We start from the raw sequence: 27,691 nt of genomic DNA, 5'->3' as shown, positions 1-27,691 counted from the left end.
TTTTAGGTGTGCAGAGCTGTAAGTTTACTTCAGAATAAAACACAGACATAGGGGAGAATCAAAACTTTTAGAGTTGTACTTGACCATATATTTGGACAAAGCAGAATTACACTGCATATAACAAACAGTAAAATTTCTTAAAAGTTGTTACAAATATTTTACTTTCTACCTGTACGATCATTAACATAGTTTACTATATCATGATTTTTTTCTAAAGGCTTAAAACGAAAACAATCTCTCTAAACTACTTTCCAACAGTAAAATTTAAGTAAAATGCTTACATTCATTTGACAACAAAAAAACATATTAAAAATGTTGTGTGGGTGGTGCAAGAGCTGCTCTTTCAGCTACAACTTTCTTCTGGGTTATTCCTGTGGAAAGAAAGAAAATATTCTTGTTGTAAACTGTTAATAATCAAACTCCAAAACCTTTAAAGTGATCCCTACACGCAGCCAATTACTTGGCATAGTGCAAGATGAACCACCTAATCTGCAATTCACTGAACAATTTACCTTTTCCTCTTTGCGTCTGTCCTTTTCTTCATTATTCTCAATTGTTTCTTCCTCATCTTCCACAATGCCATCCCCTTGATATTTGTCATGCGTCCACTTCGGACTGCTGCCTGACTTTTTGAAGTTAAAACGCCCTCTGCCACGCTGGAAAGTACCACGGCCTCTTCCTCTTTTGGCCCAATAATCCACACCATCATCTCTGTCATCGTGCTACAATAACACCAGAAAAAGAGTAAGGTTAGACACCTCTTAAATGTACCCCATAATGTTAGTATGCTATAGCAAATGTATAAAACAAAGTTTTAAATGTTAATATGTTAAAAAGTACTCTTTTTTAACTCAATATGTTAACTCATTATGTTAGAAAGTACTCTTCAGATTGCAATTACTCTTAAAAGGCACAATGCTTTTACTAAAACCACAACACAACAGTTTGAAGAGCCCACAATTCACTGTGGGTCTACTTCAATGCGAGTAACAAATCACTTGTCTGTAACTTACACTCAGAATTAAGATTACTAGTTTTGAGGGGAAAAAATTACTAGTTTTGAGGGGAAAAAATTTAAAAGAAGCTCTAGGAAAGTGCTAGGTTACTTTAGCACAAAGGGAGTTCTTTATACTTCACAAGAGGCAACTGAAGGCAGTTTTCAGAAAATCTGCCCCACCAGCACAACATAGGGCAAATTAAGTTCAAACTGTTTAAGTCCAACATAACCAAACAATATTTGAGGTTCTCTGGTTTTGTTTGCTGTCTTGCTACCAAATACAGCCTTAGATAGTTAGGTATGTTCTCACAATCATTTTACACACTGCATGAAATCTACAAACCGTTATTCAATATAAAAAAAATGTTTCTATTTACAGTGGTGAGGTACACTTGCTTCAACATATGGTTTTTCTTAACTTGTGATTTGGAAAGAAGTCTGAACTATTAAACATGTATCACACCCATATAATGCAGCTTAATTATACAGAAGTAGTTGAAGGGCGGCTTATTTAATTTAAAACATTTTTAGAAATTCAAGTTTAATAGCTAAAATTGATTGTTCTAATATCATGAATAGATTATCACATCTCTGTTTACAGATCAGAAAAGTTTAGATATGTCTAGGAAGACAGAACTCCTTAATGAAATATCTGAATTGTGACTGCATTATCTCTTAGTTACCCATTAACATATTTGTGACAAGCTATAATGCTACAGGAGAAGGTATTATTCTCATTACTTATCATCTTTTAATGAAACAATATCCTTCAAAGTTTGCGTTGTTCCAGAAATGACTGGAGCAGACACCACACATCCAGTGTACTGCACTACTTAGAGTAGTTACATCAAGGGTCCTCCTTTCATAATCCAGATGGGAGAAAGGCATCAAAACTGTGGTGATTTTCTTGTGACTATCACAGTACTCAGAGCAAAGAACTGCTCATAACAGAGTCTGTATATGAAAATCCACAAATACTGTCAGCTTTTCCTGATCTTTCACTTCTGTAGACTTCCAGACCAATCTAAGACAAATCTCAAATGTCATACAGATGTAAATCCAGGAAAACACAGCACACAAGCCTTTCTGGCTTAAAGTTGGGTTTTAATAAATTTTGTCTGAACCTGCCTTCTTCCCCACTCCCTGATGAAATTTTTGGAGATAAATTCCATGTCAGGCCTCAGTTACTGCCAGCCTGCTGTAGAAAGATCAAAGATAAGCAGAACCAACCACTACAGCCACCCTGATACTCTCACAGTTACTCTTGTCCCTGTCCATACATGCATGCTACTTCTACGCTTGTAGAAAGTTTGAAAAAAAAAAAAGCATGCATAAGACATCAATTTCTCCACACCCACCAAGAAGTATTTCTTGCTTTTTGGGGTATATTCAGGATCCCACTCCTCTTCCTTCGGTCTCTTCTGAAAAGTAGTATTTGAGTTGCTGGGACCAGTATTTGTTCCAGCAAAGACTCCTCTGGCTCTTCCTCTGCCCCTAATTCGAAACTGATTAACCAAGATGTCATTTAAACCATTTACATAACACCACAAAGTAGAGTCAAGTTCTCTGTTACTGAAAATACTTTCTGTGCTTAATTACAGTATCTGCAAGTGGAAAAACCATTTTCAAATTCACATACTACCTTAAGTAATATATTCAAGCATTCATTTTGAAATAATGATTCTATTAAACTTAATTGAAACACATTTGAGTTCTTGGCATAAGTTCACCCACAACCACTGAAAAGAAATTTTACTGCTAGTAAACCAGTGTGTTGGAACAAAAGGTCACAAGAAGCTTCTGAAGCTGTTCAGACAAAAAAAAAAAAAACAGGAGGAAAGCTAGACTAAAACAGGGACAAAATTGTCAGGGGAAAAAGAAAGGTATTTATAGAGTCAATTGAATCATTTATGAAAAGGTGATTCTGGAATACATACTAACTGCAGTTTTCACAGGAGTATATCCACTGTGTGTTACTCAAGCATTCTTAACTGAGATTCAAGAATGCACCTCAGGCCAAATTACATTTCAAATGAGTAAATTCTTTACTCAGAAAAAAGTCAATAGCATGTACTGTGCAGAGCAGCAATGCTTACAGTGAAAAGGAGTGTTTTAAATATTCTTTATAATGAATTACTGAGGTTTTAAAATGCTAGGCTGGTGTCCTGCGTTGGCTATATGATGCTTGTATCCCCAACTGTCTGTTCTGTTTATGCTGAATAATAAGTTTTGCACCTTTAAGCCTTGTTCCAGAGAGTGAAGGGGGGAGAGAAGAAGCAGCAGTTTGTTTTCAGACACTGCACTCCTCCTACACATTCCTGCTCCTGACTGTGTTATCTGCGGATGGACAGACAGCGGGACGGAGCTCTCCTTTGCTTTTAGTTAGCTTTAGCTAGCTGAGGCAGAGAAGTTCCCTGGACTGTGGGATTTTTTTCCCTTTTCTTTGGACCTATTCAAACCTGCTCTGGACTGAACACCCAGCAGAGCACTGGCAGCTCACACCTGTGGCCCACCGGGCTGGGCCTGGGCTGCGGCATTTCCAGCGCTGGAGGGACCGATCAGAGACTGAGCGAGCTGAGCTGTAACCTGGGGAGGGGACTTTCTCAGTTTGTCATCTCTTTTGGAGCAGCAAGGGGTTTTGTTGTTTAATATTGTTCGGATTTTATTGTTTAATAAAAGGTTTTTCCACTTTTCTCCAAGGAGGTTTTTTTTTTTTTTCCGAACCGGTTGGGGAAGGGGCCAATTGAATCTGCTTTCTAGAGGAACCCCCTGGGGGGGTTCAGTTCCAAATCTGCCCTGAACCAGGACAGCTAGAAAGTCTCACACCAAAAACCATCCTTAACTCAGAATTCACTGAGTAGTAATGTATAGTTATCTTAGCATGTAAATACTTAGCTTGTAGAAAACATTAAATGAGTTTATATCCTTCATTGAAGTGGAGAAGAAAGGTTAGTTGGGGAAGATAAGACTGCTAAAAACTAAGAGCACAATTTCCAAAAGTAGCCTACTTAAAAACACAGAACTGCATCTTCAGAGTAATAGTACAAAAATATAACTGGAAGCTAATTTATTTGTTAAAAATAAGCGTGTTTCATGAACATAGATCAGTAATATATATAATTAATGAACTCAAAAGGTAAGTGTTACACATACTTAGTTCCACAAAGCTCTGAAACTTCTAATGCAGAATTTATGCTGGACAGATTTAAAATTACTCTGAAATCAAACCAACTGTAAAACAATCTGTAGAAGGCTCATAAGACCTATCCAATACTCTGGGAGAAAAAAAAAAACAATCAAAAAATTGTTTGGAGTGTCATTTGGAAAGCAACAGACTAACTGTACAAGGGAGGAAGTAAGGTATGCTTTCTTGATTTCCAACAGCTTTACAAAATTAGGGCACAACAAAGCGTAACCTGGGGGAAGGGGCAGGGGGCAGACAGAATAATGACAGGATTAAAAAAAGAGAAAAAAAGAGGCAGCAGTATTTCCTGGTATTCAGTCCTGTGATCAGATTCCCCTTAAGAAAAACATCTACAGTTTTCCTAACCATTTTATTAATGCTTCACTGTACCAAATCATCTTTCAGGTAAAGAACTACAGGACATAAAATCTACTATGGTGTTAACTTTATGGGCTTATTTATTAGAAAGACTACCACAAAAAAAGACAAGTGTATATTTTCTATATAGAACTCACTTTAAACAGAGCTGCTACACATAATTCATTCATAAATGGATACTAATGACATTGCCATTGAAAAATTCCAATTATCCTCATTTCTGAGTCCATATTTGAAAACTATTCATGATGCTTATGTATGGGAAGCCTAGAACCCAAGAGAATTGCGTACTAGCCGAAGTTAGAGAAAAACCATTGCTGACTTAACATTAGCTTGCTGGATAGGGAAGATGTTAGATTCCCCAAGGCTTTCTCTTAGGAGAAAGATTTAAAACCAAAGCATTTTATTTACTCCAAAAGCAAAGCAGTGATAACTGGAATGCAGCCGCTATTATTAGCCTGTATTTACAAACACATTCCTATGCTAGCTGGTCTGTGTTTTTTGATACCATCCAAGATATATCCCTAAAGAGGAGATCTGAGTCAGCAGTTGGCCTATTTAGATTCACCTGCTCAGACACTTTGTTCCAAAAGCCTGTATGTGACCATGGATGTTGTTAAGGAACATTAATTAACCTGTTATCACTGCATAGACCAAACTATAGTAGTCACTAGCAATTAAATGAGTAGAAATCTATTAACTTTCCAGTTCCCATCTACCTCAATTGCATATGAAGTAGCACCTATCTCACAATACATACAATCTGGTTTTATAAAGCAGGAAGGCTTCAATGAATTACAAGTTTTCTCCCACTAAATCTCCTTGACAGGAGATGGAGTTTTAAGCTCCCTTTTGTTTAACTTCTGTTTTGTTTGTGCCATTATTTTATATAGCTAGAAATTGTGCTGATAGTCATATTTGATGCCTACACCATCCAGGGATTTATATACTTACGCCACATATTTCCATAGCATAACTATATAAAAAACAAGAAGAAAGGAGGAAATGATGCACTTCTAGTGTTAGAAATGTAGAACTTTGCATTTTCCTCTAGGTAGCTATAGTTTTTTAGATGGAGGTTTCAAGCCTCAAGTGTTGGCACATGCCACATGCATTTCAGACACTCTCATGTGTAGTTCAAAACTTTTTTTTTTTAGTATAAATGATTAAACATTTATACTAAACACTGCACTTCAGCATTATTTGGTCTTAATTACAGGCTACATTAAGAAATTATTGTTGAAGTATGAAATTGCTCCTACTTATTATGTAAAATGGTTTTTCCCAACCTACACAGAACTTGAACTTTTTTGTGTGTTTAGCTGTGGTCTGGAGGTCTACTTTGCCATGTTGTTCAGGGGTGGGTGAGTGGTGTCTGTTCGTGGGTTGTTTTGGGGTTTTGTTTTTTTTTGTTTGGGCTGTATGGTGTTTTTAAGTGCTCCGTATGTTTTTCAAGGCCTTCTTTATTGATTCCTAGTTTTTCCAAATGCATCTACATTTCCCAGTTATACATCAATAATTACATTACCATGGAATCTGAAAGTTTAAGATTTTTCTGAAGACTAGAGTGGTCAATATGCCACTTTCCAAATCACAATGCTTAAATACATTCCAGAGGTAGATCAATGAACTTTCATGCTCAGTGGCTAGTCCAAGCCAAAGAAACACAAAAAAAACAAGTATACCATCTCCTCAATACAGCTGTTTCAAGGTTGACATTTATTTTTAATTATGTGCCATTCTCTATATAAAAAGTTGCAGGCATTACACACAAAGGAGTGCAAAACCAAACCCAACATGAGAGGGAAAAAGAGAAGGTGCAGGGAGCTAAGGGTTATCAGGACCCAAGACTTAAAATTTACAGAACAGTGAATTTTCAGATCCTGTTAGGAAGCAGCATTATAAAAGAAGAGCAAGGAATAATCCTGATTCCCCAGACCCTTATGCTAGGATCTGTAATGTCATGCTAATGCGTATTTACAGATCATTCAAGTGCTACTGGTGAGTGCTGGGGAAAAAAAAAAAAAAAAGACTCAATATTTCAGGTTTGGTATATCGCATAAAGACCTCAAGTCTAGCCTAACACGAATCACTACAACACTCCCTCATCTACTTTGTTCCACTATTGCCACTATTGGCACTATTGGTGAATAGTTTGGGGGCAGAATAGGAGAAAAACTTACAAAGGTGCCTCTTGGCCTGTTGACTCCTGCAAAACCAGAGTATTCTTTCTGTTCATGGTGGGTTTTGAACTCTTCATCTCTTTCTTTCTTGCAATCCTTTTCTTCTCGAGAACTGGATGAGGAAGAAGATGGGGAGGAAGATGGGGAGGACCGAGCACGGTCTTGGTCTCTTTTTTGTTTACTGAAAAATAAAAAAATATACTATGTGCTATTTTAAACGTACTAGATAGTCTGTAACATGCTATACTAAACCGGGTCTCTATTTTATGAAAAACTAACCCCCTTCTGGTTATAAAGTCACACGTTACATATCTGAGATATTAAGGCGAAGGATATTTCCACTTTCCAGCCTCCTCTGACACTTTTAAGTGCACTAAATGCATATTATTGCTGGTGAGTTGGAAAGCAGCAGTCTGCAAACTGTAAGATACAACTTTTCTAGATTCTGATGCCATGAAGAGATGCTGTTACTTTTAAGATCTGCCTTTCTTCTGAGGCAGAAAAACAGAAGTTAAAGGGAAAAACCCCTTAAGGTAAAGCTTTACAGTAACTTGACACAGTTCAGTTTGCACACTGTTGAGAGGTATGGTATGGGCTTCCCTACATAATTGGCTGTAGGGAAATTAGCCAGTGGAAAAAAATGTGGATACCAAAGTCAAAGTAAATGGGAAACAGGAAGTGTAATAAAAATTCACTTTATATATATATACAGTACAAAGCAGGGAAAAATTCCTACAGCAAAATTTTTAGTAACCCCATAGTGGTATTAAGTTGACCCAATTTACAAGATTTTAGCATTCTATTCAAAGAAAGGTCATACCTGAAGTAACTCTTACCACTTCTACACAGTATCCACTGAGATATGCTAACATTTCTTTCTTAAAACAGCCCACTGGCTTTAGACAAATTTAGAAATTCCCCTTCTCACCCATGTTAAAACCTAAGTATCAGTAAAATTCTCATACTCTGGGTGTTATGAGTTGAAAAAGTGCGGAATCAAGCATAACGAACCAAAGTTCTTACACAAACTGTTTATAGAAATGTACTGCATTGAAGTCCAACCTCCTGATGTAGCCTGGATAATAGGACAGATTAATTTGTCATTTTTTTTTTCAGTGTTAGCTTGCTATTCCAAAGTTTTTGTCCTCATCCACCATAAGCCGTGTAAAAGACAGATAATACATATTTGCTGTAAAACAAATAATTTTAATTGTTTAAAATTAAATGATCCATTATACATTGAAAATTGAAAGCAATTAAGCTTACAATTACAAAAGGCTAATTAGAAGCTAAAATCCTCTATAGGGACATCAAATATTTACCTGTCATCTTTGTAAGATTTGTAATCCTTGTAATCTTTTGGAGTTTTCTCTTGCTTTCTTGACCCACTGGATTCCCTGGAACCCTTTGAGTCTCCTCGCTCCTTACTTCGTTCTTTTCTACGTCGGTCAATGTCATGCCGGAGATCAGCAGAATCACACCTTAATTTTTTATCTCCCTGTAAACAAATATATATTTTGCAACAAAATATTGAAATACAACATCAAGAGAATCTTAGTGAAAAGGCAAGCTGTGCATCAATTAAAATATAAAAAGATAGAATTTACCTATTTTTCAACAAACTTCAGCACACAAATTGACTCTGCCCTTAACATGCAATGGCTACATGTAAAAAAAGAACAACTAAGAATTTCAGTTTCAAACAATTATTCCCATCAAGCCAATTGCTGTCTAGTGTTTGATGATACAGACCACAACAATACATGGTTTGAAGAGATAATTAAGTATTTATTTCTTCTGGTGAATTGTTTTTAAACAGAGCACAACCACCTTTGTAGTTCAACCACACTACTCACTGACCATTTTGGTATTTCCCTCTGCCCCAAACCTATTCTTTGTCCTTGGGCAGCCTACTGGTCAAAAAACATGCAAGAAGAAAGGAAGCATGGCAAAAGACTTGACCTTATGTACCATTCTATTAATACAGCAAAATTACACTACATAAACCAGCTTCTTGATAATATGTTTTATTCAAAAGGAAAAAAAAATCTAAATGCAAGTACTCTACTAGGTACAATACAATTTTGTATTTTTATACAGAAAACCAGAGATGAAGTTGAGATTTAAAATGAGACTAAGTTGAGAGGCAGACAGGACATTTACTTAAAACCTACTTTTTGACTTTCTTCCTTAAAGACTCTCTCTTCACCTGTTAAACGGGTATGCTTCCTCAGGGTACTTGGAGAGATGTCAATCCTCCTAAATGTAAAATAAAAGCAGTGTCTTGCCATACATGTACATGACTGCTAACAGCCTCAGACATTTCAACAGAAAACTGACAAACCAGGCATTTTTGGAGTAGAATAAACTTTTTGGATTATTAAACCTCACCATCAGAATACAGAAGCAGACTAAAAATGAAAAACCGTAATTCTGTTCTGTGTGAAGTATGCTAAAAGACAAATACAGAAAACAGGCAGACTGATGTTTCACATTTTAAGTATAGTTTGGAAGACGGAAAAAATGTTTAATGATTTATTTCAAAAGAATCAGTATACGTAGCCAGTTGAAAGCCCACCCACTCCAAGAAACCATTAGCACTATGATAGTTTGCTGTAAAGTCAAAAGTTCTAAACAAGAAAAATTGTGAAGTTAGATACTGTATCCTCACATGCAACACAAATATAGTACACTGCATCATAAAACTAGAGCACATGATCAGACACTACATCTGCATGCCTACCTTCTTACCTTTTAGATTCTCAGATTTTTCAAAAAACTGCTGTAAATTAACACACACAAAAACTAAAGTAGTATGAGATGGAACATTTCACACTGAAGAAGAAAGATGCATGTACAGGGCTTCTTTTCATCTTCAAGACATATGCCCCTCAATATTTGAGCACTGCATGTGAGAAAAGTAAATATATCCCAAATGAGATACAGAGGTAGAGAAGACATCTGTCACAAAACCACAGATGAAGCCAGACCTGACTCAGATGAGTTCTCTTTTACAGAAGGGTTTTTATTTTGTATTTTGTAATTATACAAATTACCTCATCCAGATTAGAAAAAGTATTTTGGGTTCTCAAAATAAATATTAGAAGACATTATTTGAAACACAAAGCATCTGCATATGCAGTTAACATATACCTATGTATTTCTGGGCTCTTTTGTCGGGTGCAGTGCTCTTCACTTGCTTTTTGATAGGCAGTGAACCTCTCATTTAGGGTCATTCCAGCCGACTTGAAGTATTGCTCTGTTGGTTACAATAGAAAAAACACTTGTTTCATTAGTTTCATTCAAATGCCACGTATTTCATTCCTGACAGAAAGGCAAGTAGCAGGCAAAACCCACAGTACTTTCAATAAATTTATCAGGGCAAGCAAATGTGGCGTTTTCCCTATTTTTACACACACTGTAACCCAAACAAAGTAACAGCGCACAGCATCACTGCAAGTCTACTACGTACGCCATGATTTTATCACATCTAATTCAAGCATCATTTACTGACTGGACTTGCTCATTTTCAGTGACATTTTCCTCTAATGATAAAGAGCAATTTCTTAAATTGTTATTTTATATTTTGCCCACAATAGAAAGTGAAATTACTTTTGAGTCCTGAATATTTGCAGCAAGTACACTTTACCATTCATCTCATCTCTAACTTAAAATAAGAATTAGTGCAAACATTTAAGCAATGTCCGCTTCAATAACTACATGAATGACCTAACAACTCTTTTCTTAAAGGAATACAATTTCTTGATTGGGTGATGATAAACGATACAATTAACACACCTATGCATAAATAAATTCATTTAAGCATCTGGCATCTTGGCAAACTTGACAACTTCTCTGACAGATTTTCTCCTTCCTTCAGAGACAGTTAAATTAGCCACAGCAAAACTCAGTTTTTAAACCAGCTCAACAAATGTGTTTAAATGTAATATAGAAATACATAAAAAGTCATGAGCTATGAAATGTTACATATGAAGCAAGCTATCTGCTAACAGGTCAACATACATCTGTATCAACTTACCGCCCGGCATCCAGCATTTGTCTCATAACCAACCATTAAAACTTGAAACGGCCACTACAAGGGTAGTGCCTCAATCATAATTCCATCAAACACAGGAATTTGAGCTAGTAATTCTGTTTTTATGCCATTTTTGCCAGGAAGACAGAAGGTTCAACTTTGCCTGTTTGGCATCTGTATCTTTCAACAGCTATTTTACTTTTGTAACATGGATTTTGCCATTTCAAAACACATTCCAGGACCTAGTTACAATGAAAAAGAAAACATCACTGGGCATTTTCAGCTCTACATTAATAAAGAGCTGTTCAGACTGGTCGCATCACACCAATAATGAACATAACTTCAGTTTGTCAAAAAAGTTACAAAAATTCTGATCACAGACCACAGTAAATCTGAAACTTAAAGAGATGTTCTGCTTCCAAAACAACCATAACAGTAAACATTCTAGTAACTTGACCAGACAGGCTGTTAAATTTATAAGATATTCAACATAGAAAAATTTACAGAAAATGTCTATTCTGTGATCAACATGTGAGAGTTCCGCAAGTATTATTTTTACCTACAGCTACATATGTATCATATAAGCAAAAATTTACAGAAGCTCTCAATGGATTGAGTCTTATATTAATTTACACATCAATAAATAGATATGTTCACAACAAATCATTATACACTAAACAGGTATCCCAATATTTTTTTTAACTAATACATTATCTTAGTCCATTATCATTGACTATTACTTTCTAAGCAATTCAGTATGAAGGAAATAACTTGGCTTTAGTAATCTGAATTATGTCAACAAAATGGAGATTTTTAACTGAATTTAGCACATATTTCTAGCACACAAATCTCAGCAGTTTTAGAAGGTAATGCATCTTAAAAACAATGCTTACAGACAGGTTCATTGAAACTGGTACCTAATTATGCATTTCCACTTTTCCCTTTACTGTGGTGATACGGCAAAATTACTTTCATCGGCTTTGTACTATCTCAGTTACATTTAACACAATAGCAAGACAAAAGTCCAGTGAAATAAAGCAAATGCTATAGAAAAAAAAAACATTTAAAGAACACTCTAGACATCCCCAGGGAATTTTAGGAATTATCTATTGTCCCATAAAAATACTTCAGAGGATATGACCTAAATGAAACATATCTACTTTGATATGGTATCATATGGTCCAGGTTTGGATTTCAGCAGTTTTGGGGGAGGACTTCTGTTGTATTGGTTTGTTGAGGGTTCTTCTTAGTTTATACAAAATAGCCACTACTGTTATATCAGAAAATAATTTAGTGTATAACTCATGTAATGGAGGTTTATTTAGCCACTGCCAAGTTTGTGGAAGTGAAATTCCTGAAAATATTGTCATATAGCAATAAAACACATTATAACCATGAACTTTACTACCATTTAGAATACAATTTATCTTAAATCTTCCTGAGGGGGAAGAATACCTCTAGGATGCCCCAAAAGGAATGCCATTGTTATTTACAGTCCAAAGACATCTGTCAACCCACACCATAAAATTTAATATAAAATTGTATGGTAAACTCATTTAAAATAAAATAAGAAAAACTGACCAGTGTATGTGTAAACTACACTGCAGAAATTCAAACTTTCTATGCTACCTAGGATCAAACATTTATCCGGAAACATAGAATACCTGCTATTATACTCTACACTGCTTGTGATTCTTTTGTCCTAGTTTCTGTGGCTATTATTTTTCTAATTATTTTCATGCATACCTCAACAGGAAGAAAGTCTGGGTAAATCACAACATTAGAAGAGACCTGAAATCTTCCTGTACTAGAAACAGCAAATGGACTTAAATGAACTTGTCAGCCACGTATCTGGTACAATAAACTAAACACATACCTTTGACATGGTGAACCAAGGACACAATGTGCTGAATAAATGACTCTGATGTGCTTTTGCTGGCCTGTGGCAACTTAATGTGGTCAAAGATGGATCGGAACTCTTGCTCCTTCTTGACGGAATGGACAAGTGTGCTAGCAAGCAGCCTGTCTTTAGTCAAGGAAGCAGGTCTAAAATGCATCAACAACAAAGAGACACACAAAAGAAACCACTAGTTTAAATAAATACGAACAACATTGCAGGCAGGTGGAGAACCACACTGTAAAGTGGAATCATTTACCTATTGGAATCATCAAGAGGTACTGGTGCCATTTTGAGTTTAACTTCAGGACGATGGGAGTCACTGGCTATCATTTTGATCCTAAGTGGGCTCTCCTCTCTGAAGGTGGATTTTTCTCTCGCATCCAGATTCTTGTGTAGAGGAGGACTGTAATCAAAGAGTTCTTTGAGCTTTTCAGACTTTACCTGCTCAGGTGACTGAGTTTCTTTCTTCATCATTAGTCTCTCAGAACTCTTGTCTTCTTCCTTGTGCTTATCTTTTGTTGCACTAGGCCTTTCCACTACATAGCCAGTCTCTTTAAGCTTATAACTTTTCTCATCTCTAAATCCATCGCTCTCTCTATTGCCCTTGATTGATACTTTAGATTTGTATTTGGTTCCTTCCTCCTCAGCATTCCGGTGAGATGCAGTAGGAAAATTTTTACCCTGATCTGCCAGGACAGATTTTCTGAACTGTCTGTAATCCTCTGTCTCCTCTGTGTCCTCCCCTTCAGAGTCATTAAACTTTTCCTTCCCAGTCTCTTTATCAACGAAAAAATCTAAAGTTTCCTGTTCCTCCCATTCCCTTTCTCCCTCTGTCCTCCCTTTTTCTGATCCTCTCTCCTTCTGGGCCTCCTTCTCCCTGGTATTACCCCTATCAAGCAGGTATACTCTAGACTCTTCATCTGTGTACCTGTGGATAGCAAAGAAGAGACTGGTAACTCTGGGTTGCATTCATTCCAGTTCACTTGCATTCCCCTTTTGTGTCAATTCCACACCAAGAAGAAGACGAAAATACATTCCTTCAAGCAATTAACTTTAGCATGCAATGCTTGGCACATCATTAACACTGCATCCACTGTCATATATGCACTAATGGAGGCATCTGAAGAATATAATGCCTTTCTGTAGAACACTTAGAAATTCACTTGCTTGTTTTCTTAATCAGTACCCAGTTTCACATTCTCTCTCATTACACTAGTAATTTTTTCCATCAAATTCACATGGTTTGAAAACTCAAGACCGCAATTCATTTTGCACTTCTTTTGCTGAAAGAGTTGAAGTAGTAGCATAAAAAAAGTTAATTATTTTCAAGATCCTGCACATTACTAAGATAATTCCACAATCTGGCACAGGCTTGGTACATTCACTATATTGTGTTCAAGCAGGGAACCGTTAGAAGGCAGCTCTCCTAAACACAGAAACATACCAAGCAATTATTTCAGCCACTGCCTTATCTGTATGCTATGTTCACACAGGTTCTAATACCTTCACCAACTCCAACACATCTGATGCAAGAGAAGTTGTATTTTTGATCTCCTAAGCAGTAACTTTTTACATAATAAAGCACTGACTACACAAATTAATTTAAAAGCTTACAATCAAGCCTATATAGCATAGTTACAACTTCTCTAACTCTTTTTGTAAGAAATCCACTGAAACACCAGTCACATTCAAAAGGAACAGTCTAATGCCAGTAAGACTCTAACAACTTGCAAAAATTACTACTATGTCAAACTTTTTAAGAACAAACTGAAGAATTTTACATTCATTGGAATATATACACTGAATTTTCTTCCCATCAACAGCATTATATTCCTAGAATACCAACACATACCCTCTTTGATAAGTAATGCAATTCAAGACATCAAAGTTTTCATACTTCATGACACAATTAGCCAATTGATGCTGTTTATGTCAACATTAAAAAATTATTGCACAACATGGACGTTTCTAGACTTCCAGAATACTTGCATTTCAAACTACATGAAGCATTAAAATTCTGAAATACCTGAACAGAGTTCACTATCAAGCCAGCAAGTCTGATGCACTATTCCAATTAAGATTTTTCTTAATAGTAAAAAATTGAGTACAAGATAAACCATAGAGGAAAAGCACAAACCAATTCCTCCTCAAGGATACGTGTCCCTATCTCTATTACCCAACTTTCAAGGCCTTGAAGCATCCTAGCAGGAGAAGGCATATACATCTTTCAAGCTCAATTCCAACCAGACTAGTATTACTAGCCTTCCATAATGCATTTTCCAAGGTTACGATGATGATCTTGACGAAACTCTAACAATATTTTTAAGAGGCAACAGTAGGCTTATAACTTGGTTCTTACCTTTTCATAAACTTTCCACCTTTTGCAGTTTCCTGTTCACCACCCTCAGGATAAAATGACCGCACTCGAGCCTCCTCACGGGGGGCACTCTGTGATGGGATTGTCTTTGCAGGGCTTCTCCTCGAAGGGATATGATGCAATGGGCTATTCTGAGAAGGACTATAGCGGCTAGAACCATTTCCAAGAGAACCAGAGCCAGATCTCTCAGGACTATGCTGAATGGAATGGGAATGCTGAGGTGTGTCCTTTGCTGAGTGGGCTGTGCTAAGCAGAGGGGCATCAGAGCAAGATGAACTCTGACTAGGTGGGGTGGCAATAGAAGGACTATGGGGTGACCTTGGGCTGTTATCATACGCTGAAAGGCCAGGCCAAATGTCGCCAGAAGCTGCTGATGATTTGTTAAAATCGTCAAGAGACTCCGATGGGTCGTGTTCAAATGTATCTTTCTGTTCATCTTGTGATTTATTTTTCAAGGGACTGTCTTGCAAAGGAGCCCCTTCAGTTTTCTTTGCCTGCTTTTCCAGAGACGCACGTCTTTTGGAAGAGACGGGTGATTTGCTGTATGGGGATGAAGAACGAGATGAAGAGGACCTTGGGGACCGGGAAGATCTGTAAGATCGACGAGACCTGCTCCGGGACCTCTGGGAAGACACCGACCTTCGTTTTGGACTTCTGGAACGGGAGCGGCCACGCCGAGGGCTTCTGGAGTGTCTTCGGTTCCACACAGGCCTGTAGCCTCCACGATGGTATCTACCTCCTCCTCCTTGGTAATACCCTCTACCTCTTCCTCTGTAACCATAGGGACGTCTCATTCCTCTATTATTTCTGTAATCTCTGCGATAATCTCTAGAATAAACACGATCTCTGCTCCGAGATCGGGAATACGTCCTTGACCGAGACCTGGAGCTAAAATTAAAAAACAAACATTAACATTTTACAACTGGAAAATTTGAGGAAGAAAAAAAAGTGCCTTGATGCAAAATGCTAGATTTCTCAAAATGCACTCAGAAGGCAAAGGATGCAGACTCCCTGGTCTTTAAGTACCTTCCACAATCTCTCTTTATTTATTATTTCTGAAATAAATTAATTAAAATAAACATGTCTATACTGCTAAGGACGGTGAAACCTGGCATCATGCGGTTAAGACACTACCAGCCTCATTGGCCTCCCCAGACATTTTATTAGAGATCAGCAACACCCTGGAACACAGCATTCAGTTTCTCAGCCACCATGGTTCACAGCCTGGAACAGGGAGTGACATGGCCCCCCCAGTATAATATGCCTGTGCATGGCAGCAGCCTGTGCATGGCAGCAGCTCAGACAGTAAAAACTCAATTGACCCACTCCTTATGGGAGATGGTAATGCCCACTAGTAAGTAAGATGAGGAAAACACTGGAGGCAACTGAGAAGACAACATACAGCAAAACTTATCTACTGAAGCCTTAAGCTACTTCAGATATGAAAAGTTTAGTAAGAAATAACAAATTACAGGGAAAGAGACTAGATGAAGAAAACATCATGTAAAGCAGAAGGGAAGAATCAAACGGGCCAGAAATCATGAAAAACCACTACCATTCTGAAGTTATCTTGAGATACAGGAAGAGGGGGAGAAAAAAATTTAAACAAAAATTACACTCAAAGCATAGTTTACCTACTGCCTAAAATGAAACAGGATTCCAGGCTCACTTCTGCCATAGCATCATGCAAATGAAAAATATATTATGGACAAAAACTAATATACCAAATCACCTTTTCACGCATTAAGACTTACCTGTATCTCTTTTTTCTTGAATGTGATCTGGATCTTGACCTAGAGCTGGACTGAGATCTGGACTTTGATCTTGATGAATGTGATCTAGAATTAGATCGACCCATTTTTGCTAGTAGATCTATTCCTTCCCAAAAGGAAAAGCAATGAGAGGAGGGAAAAAAATAGAAGCAACCATTTAGCATCCATGTAAATTATATAAATGAACAAAATTTGCATTTACTAAAACGACACTATTACAAAGTAGTATAGCATTTGCTAAACAAAAGAGCTTTGGAGACAGTGTAAGTACATTTATTAGTAAATTAAAAACTTAACCACATTTTAAAGAATTTAACACTGCTGCAGTGCACACAGTTTCTCTGAAAACATGAAGTGTAACAGTGAAAGGTTTTTTCCAGATTCAACTGCACACAGATCCTGTAGGAGAAAGGAAGCAGCAGAAAATGAAACATTTCTGCAAATTAAGGAAAGAATAACGTAATTCCAGATATCTTTAATATATTGTAACAAAATTCTAGCTATTGTGTGGTTTATAGTTCTCTTCATTTCCAATGCACTGTTCCTTCTCCAGGAGGAGTTCACAGTCCTCAACAATGCACCATTCACATGAGCAAAGAAAAAGCCCTGAAGTATTTCGTCCAGCAGCTGTTAATTTGAGCCACAGGCATTATTTCTCTTAACCATATGTACTAAAGCTCACCCCTCTGATCTGAACTTCCACTGCTCAAGATGCCCATCCTGCATCTTTTTAGATTAATTTAGCTTTTTAACCTATACGTAAAATGCATGGCGGACTTAAAGATTTTAACAACTAGTTAAACAATATGGCTTGCAACAAGATTCAACACACTTCAGCACAAATTAAGCTATGAAAACTACAACTGATTGTGAATCAATGACAAATAAAAGAAAGTAATTCATAATAAACTATCATTTCTTCTTATGTACAGTCAGATACTTAGAATTAGTGCTAACCATAAAAAAATACACACCTTTTCCTTTTCTTTTCGGATCAGTGGCTAAAAATCCCCAATTTAATTAATAAAAACTTTGACCCATTACCATTTTCTTTTGAAATTGCCCAGCTTTAAAAAAAAAACAAAAAACAAGTGTCACATTAGACAACCTGAATAAAAGCTATGAACAAGTAACTAGACATTTTCAGGCCTCTGAATGCTCAATTATAATCATTTAATAATAAAATTAAAACAGAAACGGAAAAAATCAAACATTTACCGCTTGTATTGCAAACAGGCTTTAAAGCCTAAAATTATCATTAAAAAATACTAGCTTACTAGCTCAACACAACAAGTACTTTCTCTTACATCATCTTTCTCATTACCTGGGTGGTATTTCAATTATGTAAAGACAAGAACAACATTAGAGTTTAATTTAAAGTTACCAAAATTACAGAGACTTTAGACATATCTAAGAGACCCAAAAAGAGAAAAGCAGATGACCTTTCCTCCTATCAACTGGTTCCTCCTGCCCCACATGACTTTCCCCATGGGAGTTCGCATGGCCTAAGAGATGTAACCTCATCTGAAACCAGCCCAGCAAAAACTGAATTTAAACCAGACTTCCGCGTAACTCAGAAAAAACTATTTACCTTGGCGAAGAAGAATATGTTGAATGCTCTTTTTTATTGGCTCCTTCCACTAAAGAGCAAATTTGCAGAACCTATACTCTGAAGATATTTTCTAATTCATTGAGTTCAATTAAGTTTACAGAAAACGCCTTGCAATCACTCAGGATGAATACTCACAGGCAACATAAATTTAGACCTTTTAAACTGTTTAAGGCATGCCAATTTTCCAAGAGTGACAGAAAACAAAACCTGGTGGGGTTTTTTCTGTTACAAGTAATTATCCAACCAAACATCAGATACACAATGTTTATAATATAACTCAATCTCAGCTTTAAATTATTTGCATTCTATGTATGACAAGTACAGTTGATCTTTACAAGACAGTTTTATATACTGTAGCTTCTTACTGCAAGCATAAAATATAGGAAAGCAAAACAAGATGTAATTTTCAATAGCTGAGTTCAATCAGAACATTTAAAAAGGATTTAAGTTAAACTTACCTCAAACTGTTAGCTGATATCAATGAAGAAATTATTTCAAAACTCTGTGCTTTCAGCAATACTGAGTCCTATAGAACAAAAAGTGAGACTGTCAAAGACACAAACATTTGCTAAAAGGAAGCACCTTTTTGCTTAAATGGGTTCAAACATTAATACTCATGAAAATACCATACATAACAAATAGCAAATTTACTCTTGGACTCAGTGATGCTGCACACTAAGACTGGAGCAGCTCAAGAGCCAGCCACTACCAAAAGTGGCAAATCCCCTTCTATAGATGATCACTCCCTCCTCAGCCTTGGTAATAGGGATGTGCAACAGCCTATCCTCACCTTCAGAGCAGCCCTGACAGCCTTCAGGTCCTCCAGTGACCACTCTTGATACCTAGAAACCACTTTCATTTAACTAGGTTATCCAAGTGGCTTAATGAAGGTCCAAACTGAGCTGGATTATGGAGCAAATAACAGCATGCAGCCGGAAAGAGGGAGGCAAAAAGGACAGTGGCAAACTTTTAGACCAGTTTGAACTCCAGCCCACAGCTCTGCACTTCACTAGAGCTATCTTACTGGAAAAAAAATGAGAACTCAGGCCAACGGTGAAAGCTTTATCTTTAGGTTTCTCTTGCAATGTTTACAGAAGCATTACTCTAGTATAACTTCTTGTGTAAAATGCATACATATATAATTTCACCTAAAGAACGAACGTCTTCAAGAACCAGCTCTTCTACAGTTATGCAGAGAGGAAGCATAACTATAAGAACAAAGCCAGTTTCTAATGTATGAATTCTTCACTGACCTCAGTTTTTAATTTCCTCCAAGCCTTAAGACTATGTACATTTGTAGTCCAACTCAACATTAAGCACACTTTTCAATTCCACTCAAGCAACAAAACAGGGATTTTACCCCAGTTTGTTACAGACAGGCTGGATCGTGAGAAATTCTGCAGCTCAACAATTCAATTCATTAAATCCAAAGGCATAATACATTGACTGCTCCTAAAGGACACTTCCACACTTGTTCATAGGTGTTTTCTTCATCTAAAAGAAATGTAGCATTTGTGCTCATAAACACTGCTTTCAAAAGTCCACTTACCATTCACTAGTAGTGACCAAGATATTTCCAATTTCTACAAAATATATGCTTTATTAAGATTAAGTTTTTACTTCTCATCATCAGCAAGCATGAGTCTCCGAAGGAGCACAGTAGTGTATCGGACCATTTCAGATTTTGTCTAGACAAAAGGCGAGATGGTATTAGCCAGTAAAGGGTAACGAAGGCATTCAGAAGTCTAGTACAGAAAAAGCAACACAAACTTCAAGTTCAGGCTGAGATTTTAAATGAATACTTATATAATCTATATTTCTGACTTAAACTGGTGTTAGCTGAAATCTCAAATCCTAATTTAGACAAGTCTTTAGATCCTGGGGATAAGGAACAAGATAGTTGCTTCACTTTTAAAACTTCTAAGTAAAAGACAGGATCTTAAATTACCATAACTCAAACTCTGGTAGTGAGTTCTTCAGTCTTAGAAATCTTTTCTAGCAACTGCCACAGGTGAAAAGTAGCCACACTTCTATTTTTAAACAACACATTAGCTATACCACATCCAACCCTGGCAGCTAAAAGATATCTGCTACACTTTTCCTATTTAAGTTTTTTAAGAAGAGTATGGATATAACGTTAAAAAACAAAAACAAAAACTTTTATTAAAAAACCTTAACTATTGAATAAAAAACATTTAACTATTTGCAGCTTTTGTTTCCATTTAGTTGTAATAGGTAAAACCCTGACACACAAGACCCACTTATCCAAATAACACTGATATTTAGGAACAGAAGTGAAAAGACTACATACATAGCTGAGGTTTTTTTGGTCCATGTAAATATTCCCAAAATATGCAAGAATCTAAAATTTTATTAACCTTTATTGAAGCTCATTTAGAAAAGAACTGAGGTAGTACCAGGAGTATGTAGGAAAACAGCTGTCTGTGACAGTCAGCTGCACACCTTCACAGAAAAAGTACCCACCCTCAGAGCACCACAGCTCCAACATCCTGGTTCACAGCAGCAAAGGAAACCACCCACAGCCTCTTCCTGCTCATGGCCAGGCTGCAGTGACTACACCACATCAAGTAAGGGCACAGTAAAGGGCAATGAGAAAGAGGTCCTAAGTATTATTTGTTGCTCTCAGAAGAGACACACGCTCTGCCAAATGTGTGCATCAACAACGTGAAAAGGTGTTGTCACTATCACCCAGCATTTAGAGAGAACCACATCTGCGAGGAACATGGCCTGTGCCTGAATCCCCAGGGCTCTAGTCCACACTAGAGCCTTTTCCCTCTTTTTCCTTACTTTCCACCCTAAATAATTGAAAGGAGATGCCTGGCCCTCAACCACTTTCAATACAACTTTTCTTTTTTTCCTATGGTTCATTACACAGCCCACAAACACTTGGGCCAACACAGGGAAATTGAAATAGCAGCTGGGCAGAACTGCTTCTTTTGGCAGCACCACAAACTTAAAGCTTCCCTGAAACCAGCTTGGCATAGCCTTGAGAAGCAACAAACTTAGTGGTATTTAAGATTTTTAACAATACTTGCAAGCAGTTTTAAAAATAAAAACCAAAGCACCAAAAAACCCCACCAACAAACAAAAAACCTCACCAAAATAAACACAGACATATAAAGTCAAAATAACGAAAACCAAACACACCCAAACAACCAAGACTTAACACAGAAACCACGACGTTTTCTGAAAATTGGCTAGTCCATGATCTGTCAGTTATTGAATCACATCCAAATAAGTTTCTTAATGAAAAAAACAACAGGATGTCTTCTTCTTTGGGTGTCTTCAATCAGTCTTGGCCAGCAAGTGCAACCATCAAGCAAAAACAAGGTATACAACACAAATGGACTTATCCCATCACAAGCAACACAATAAGAAGGAAGTAAGTGACACTGTCAGCATTTGCTATGTTTAATAAAAAATAAGGACAAGGAAAATGGTAACCAATTCCTTTTATATAGTATTTTTAGGAGTCTTCACTACACCACTGATGTTGGAGTTTTGTCAGTGTACACAGACTGCAGATACAACACATCTCTTAAGCCGTTTATACATCACATGTAAGTTTAAGACATTTTAGGACAGTTATACCCACTTACACTAGCAAAACACTGCTTCCTCTTAGATCCATTATTTTAGCTACCCTTCCTTTATAGCTATTTCGTAGTCTGCATTTCTCTTGCTTAAACATTATTTGAGAGCTGTCAGGTAGATTTAAATAAAAGTCTTATTTAAGTAATTCACAAGCTATTGCCAAAATGAGTTTTCATTCAGAGATTCAGGCTTCAAAAGACGAGATGATTATACAACCATGACAACACAAAAGGGGATAGGACAGTCTTCATAAAATTCCACAGAATTTGTAGTAGTTTCTCATAATACACCCACAGAAATAAAGTCAGTCTTAATGAGACAACACTGTAAGTCATCTATTCAGTGCTTGCACATCTGCTGTGCTTTCTTATCCACTCTCTACCCCCTCCCCTTTTTTTTAATGTCCACAACTCTAGCAGTGGCACATCATACATAAGAATAGAACGCATTTTATAGTCACTTAAACCCATCCTACTTAGATCATCGGTGACTTGGATTCCTTCAAAAACTAAAATTCCATGGCAAATATGCCCAAACTATTATATACAAACAAGAGGTGGGAAGCACTACTTCACCCACTTAATATGCTGGAAATATAATGGAAACAGTAAAACATACAAAGGCCTTCTTCTCTCCCAACTCATTAATTTCTATACAGAAAATAACACAAAATATTTCTAAATTAAGTCAAAAATCAGCATCCTAGTAACAGCAAAATCACCTCTGCAAAACCGTCATATGATTGTTAGCTGTCTTTTATGTAATACTAATGGCAAACAAAACCATGTTTCTCCTCTAACTAAAAAAACAAAGAAACCGAAGTGACTGAGAAATGGGTCCATACACAAAAAGGAATTAGCATGCTTTTGGACACATACTGTTTTGGACAGCCTTTGTTATTTTTGTGTGTGTGTTTTACACACCGTGTTTTCATACGCCCTTACACCATGGTCTCCCCAGTCTCTGCTATGATGAACCACACGGATTGCTGCTGCGGTAAAGGCAATCTTCCCGCCCTCATTTGTTCCAAGACTGACACCCTCAGAGGTGCTTGGTGGGCTGCAGCAGTGATCCATAAGAAAACTACTCTGGACAAAAGCTGCCTTTTCAGGCACATCACCTCCCAGATCCCATTTACCACAAAGCTGCACGAGGCCAGTGCCAGCACAATGAACAAGCAAGCAAGCAATGTGCTTTTTCGGAATACCTTTGGGAGAAACTCTCACACTGACAAACAGAGCACTTTCTTCAGTAGCTTTCTTCACCTACCTCTGCTACCTGTAAACAAACTGCAAATGTTCTTTGGCATTCTACAAAGCCCTACAGCACTACCTCTCCTTGACAACCAGCCTGAATGTAATCCATCCAAATATCTGCACCCTAGCTCCAAACTAGGAGCTGATTTTTTTCTAGATTCCTACGACCACTTCAAGTTTTCTGCATTCTTAATGTGAACAGGCTCTTCTCCACGGTATGTGCGCCTACCTCCTACCCCCAGGATTCTGCCAGCCTCAGCCCTCACCTGAGAATTTGCTCCACACAGGCTTTGCACGCTAAAGCCTTGTTCAGGAAAGAGGCATTCAGCTCCAAGCACCGATGTGCGTATCACACCGAACCTCGTCTGGCCATTCAGCACAGCCTGTCACTCAACATCAACAGCGACAAGTGGGAGGATGCAATTCTTATTTTCCCTGACACAAGACAGATGCATGCCTGGAGCACACCTCAGTGCCAAAGCCATTACCCTGCCCTCATTTTCCCCACTTTTGTCCAAAACGAATGATTATCAGAGAGGAGGACGAGGAGGAGGGAGGAGAAAAGCAGCTAGACAGCATTTTCCTGCAACTCCACGCTGTTTAACTAATCCCTCCCACACCAAGAACACTTAGAACTATTCTAAGTGATATTTTTATATGTTTGCATTGCTTAAGCAGTGACTACTCGCAGAGTCAGGAGCACCTTTGTTTTGCATGCCCTCGCGTCTTTCTGTAGTAAAATTTAACTGCTCCTCTAAGGACAAAACTTTAGATAAACAAGTGATGGGTTGTACTGACTTCGTAAAGGATCTACAAGAAACACACAAAACAAGAACCTGACTTTCATAGAATTAAAGGAGAAAAGTAGGAGGTTTACAAAGCAAAGGCGAAATAACGGGAATGATCCTGCAATGGTTCCATAGTACAGTACAATCAAGACGGGCAACACAATAGTCCCTTTCAGCGAGGGGCATAAAACCTGCTGCGTTCCCTCACGGGGCTTCGCGGGCATCTGCAATCAGGGCAGGAAAGGCGCAGGGAGGCGTGGGGCACCTCAGGCACAAGCGCCTGAACCACAGCCATGCCCGAAGGGAAGTTCCTCCACCGACCGTCAAGGCTGATCCAATACCGGGAACCATCCTTTCTCTCCGGCACCGTTTCCCTCGTCCGTGTCACACCCACACTGATAACGGGGAAATTTAACATTCCCGTAACCAGCGTTGTACAACCACATCCCCTCGGGCCTTCCTGCCTCCCCCGGGGAGGCCCAAAGCCAAACGCCGCGCACCCGGGGCGCCAGCCCAACGGGGCCGGCCGGCCGCCCATTCCCCACATCCCCCTACAGCCCCATCCCGCCAGGCTTCCAGGAGCTCCCAAGTAGCTCCGCTGCCGCCTCCCGCCGCCCCTTCCCCTTCTACCTTCGCTTCCCGGGGCGCAGGGAGGAACGGCACCGGCTCGGTCCGGCTCCCGCGGGAAGCGGGGGCCCGCGTCAGGGCGGTGACGGCGACCGCCCGTTCCCGTCCCGTTCCGTCGGCTGGCGCGGGATAATCGGGATAATCGGGATAATGGCTGCGGAGCGCCGAGGTCACGCGGCGCGGGAAGGCGGGACGGCGCGGCGCGCGAGCACCGCGCGCTGGGGGGCGGGGCAGGGCCGGGCTGCTCCCCCTCAGGCTCCCCCCGCCATCTTCCCCCCCAACCAGGGGCCACCGCCCCGCAAAGCCTCCACGCAGCCCCTCTACCTCCGCCCTTCTCTCACCTGGCGGGCGGAACTCCCGGTGGCCCCGCTCCCTTACGGCAACAGGACGGCCATTTTCCGTCTCGTCGGAGGAAGAGACGTGAAGCCCGCGGGGAAAAGCAAAAACCACCGGGAGGGGCGCGGGGGGCTGCTGCCGCCGCCGCCGCCGCCTAATCGTCACTTCCGCTCTGGGCGGGGAAGCGCCAGCCCTGCGCTCAACGCCCGAGCGCCATCTTGGTTTCGGGTACCCGTCCGCAAGGAAGATGGCGGCTGGTGGCCGCTCGCCCCCGCCAGGCTGTATGCCTGCCCCTCGTCCCGCCCGCCGGGGCCCCGGCTCCCCCCGCACCGCCGCGGCTAAAAGCTATCGCCTTGTATGCTCTCGTTCCCCAAAGGGCGGCGAGAGCGCAGGGTGTCGCCGGCCGTTGCCTGGTTACCTGGGGGGCGGGGTGCGCATCCACGCACGGGAGTCGCTCGGCCGGGGCTGTGTGCGGAGCGCGGCCCGGCGCAGACAGCGGCTCCGATCCAGCGGCATTGGCAGCCGCTGCTCCGCGCACCGGCTGGGAGATGGCGGTGCCGCGGCGCTTTACTGCAGCACCTTTTGCAGCAGGCGGGCGGGCGGCCGTGGCTTGGTTGCGATACAGCAGCGCCACGTTCGGGGAAAGCGCGCCCGAGAGGCTTCTGTAGCACCACAAAGGTGCGGCCGCCGAGGGCTGCGAGTGAGCAGCCTTTGATGCACGAAGCGGTGTGTGTACGCTGGCCAATGGCTACAATTCACGGAATCACAGAGTATTCTAAGTTGGAAGGGACCCATTTCGAGTCTAACTCTTAGCTGTGCACAAGCACAAGGACATCCCCAAGAATCACACCATTTGCTTGAGAGCATTGATGAGTAATTCACACTTTTTGAATCTTACACAGCTGATTTATTTTTTACAAGGCTATTGTCCATTATTTTTTGAGGCAAGAAACATAAAACAGCCCGCAAAAAAAAAAAAAAAAGGACATGCAATGCCATTTTAACATGACTGGGAGGCAGCCAAAAGCAACTGATGGAAGAAAAAGGTATGGAAGATGAGAAGCAGACATAATCCCCAAATGCTGGTTTGCTGTTCCATGTGTAGGCAAAGTGATGCACTGGTTAGGTCTATTTATTGTCGGTATTAAGTTTTTTGAAATGTAGCCTTCTGTGGAGGCAGCAACCGGTGAGTAGTTGGTGCTGAAATAAAAACTGGTTAACTGATGGACAGTCTGGCCTACAGAGAAACAAATCCCTCTCTCCTTTTAAGTTTTTCCTTTCTGCAGGGGTAGGCGTAATGGATGTGTACTTCAAGTGCAGCACATGTGCTACAGCTTTTGCTGTAACCAAGAGTAGGGCATTTTTAATGAAGAAACTCTGAGCTGTGATAAGAAACCTGTGAGGGAAGACAATTTGCCAGGGCCTTTAAGGTTTTCAGAACTGTCCTGAGACTTGGCTGCATAATACACCTATTTTTAATGGTTCTGTGAATTGCTCATGCAGGGACACCTTCCACTAGACTAGGTTGCTCAAAACCCCATCCAGGCTGGCCTTGAGCAGTTAGTTCCACAGCTGGTGCATCCACAGCTTCTCTGTGCTAGTGCCTTACTACTCTCACAGTAAGAATTTCTTCATAATATCTAAACTAAACCTACCCTCTTTCAGTTTAAAGCCATTGCCCCTTTTCCTCTCACTACATGCCCCTGTAAAAAGTCACTCTCCTGCCCTCTTGCAGCCCCCTACCCATAGGTACTGGCAGGCTGCTGTACGATCTCAGAGCTCCCTCATCTCCTGAGTGAACTGCCCCAGCTTTCTCAGCCTGTCTTCACAGGAGAGGTGCTCCAGCCCTCTGGTCCTCTGGACTTGCTTGAGCAGGACCATGTCCTTGTTGTGTTGGGGCCTCAGAGCTGGACACAGAACTGCAGGTGGAGTCTCGCAGAGCAGAGGGGCAGAATTTCCTCTCTCTTCCTACTTCCATGCTGCTTGGGATGCAGCCCAGAACATGACTGGCTTTCTGTGCTGTGAGCTCTCATTGCTGGCTCATGTCTAACTTCACATCCATCAGCACCCCACTCCAAGTTCTTCTCCCCAGGGTTGCTCTCAATCCATTCTCTGCCAGCCTGTGTTTGTGCTTGGGATTGTCCAGGTGCAGAACCTTGCACTCGACCCTGTTGAACTTCATAAGGTTCATACTGGCCCAACTCAAGCCTGTCCTTGTCCCTTTGGATGGCATCCCTTCCCTCCAGTGTGCTGACCACTCCTCTCAACCTGGTGTTGTTGGAAAACTTGCTGAGGGTGCACTCAATCCCACTGGCACCAACAAAGATTTGTGGGACGTAAGCTGATATACGTGGTATCTCTCTTATTGGGCCAGAAAAACTTCTACTCTTTCAGTTCTCTATTGTGTTTAAGACAACATGCTATGTGCCCAGATGGAAAAAACAAACTATAATGTGAAAATTTTTGAAAATATATTGTAAAGTGTTTCAAATATATTTGCGTGATGGCAAATAATGCAAGTTCTTTCAAAGTTTTGTTCACTCCTTGTCTTGCCAGATGTGACGTTTGAGCTATGGGCTGTGTGATTCTTCAGTGGAGCCCCTTGGTAGCAAAAGCATCAGGACAGGCAT

At 39.7% G+C, this 27,691-nt stretch overlaps 1 protein-coding gene across 16 annotated transcripts; it reads right to left on the bottom strand.

Moving 5' to 3' along the window:
- Positions 1-25,231, bottom strand: BCLAF1 (BCL2 associated transcription factor 1). Of its 16 annotated transcripts, none has more exons than XM_077175491.1 (15): positions 24,729-24,917; positions 19,989-20,127; positions 18,898-18,965; positions 17,802-17,894; positions 16,810-16,933; positions 15,038-15,943; positions 12,935-13,606; positions 12,655-12,824; positions 9,896-10,001; positions 8,917-9,001; positions 8,065-8,240; positions 6,743-6,923; positions 2,356-2,502; positions 513-722; positions 1-371 (listed from the first exon to the last, which is right to left on the bottom strand). In XM_077175491.1, the coding sequence occupies exons 5-15, from the start codon at positions 16,911-16,913 to the stop codon at positions 366-368; spliced, it is 2,763 nt and encodes a 920-aa protein (XP_077031606.1). In that variant the 5' UTR covers positions 16,914-16,933; positions 17,802-17,894; positions 18,898-18,965; positions 19,989-20,127; positions 24,729-24,917; the 3' UTR covers positions 1-365. The 16 variants fall into 16 exon arrangements, with proteins under 16 accessions (XP_077031606.1, XP_077031609.1, XP_054485179.2 ...); XM_077175494.1 differs by having other exon boundaries at positions 16,810-16,927; XM_054629204.2 differs by lacking the exons at positions 17,802-17,894; positions 24,729-24,917 and adding an exon at positions 25,067-25,224.
- Positions 25,232-27,691: the final 2,460 nt, after the last annotated feature.

Source organism: Agelaius phoeniceus, chromosome 3, assembly GCF_051311805.1.
Source record: "Agelaius phoeniceus isolate bAgePho1 chromosome 3, bAgePho1.hap1, whole genome shotgun sequence".
NCBI lineage: Eukaryota > Metazoa > Chordata > Aves > Passeriformes > Icteridae > Agelaius > Agelaius phoeniceus.
Note: the sequence above shows the minus strand (reverse complement) of the source record. Positions and strands in the feature narration are given on the sequence as shown.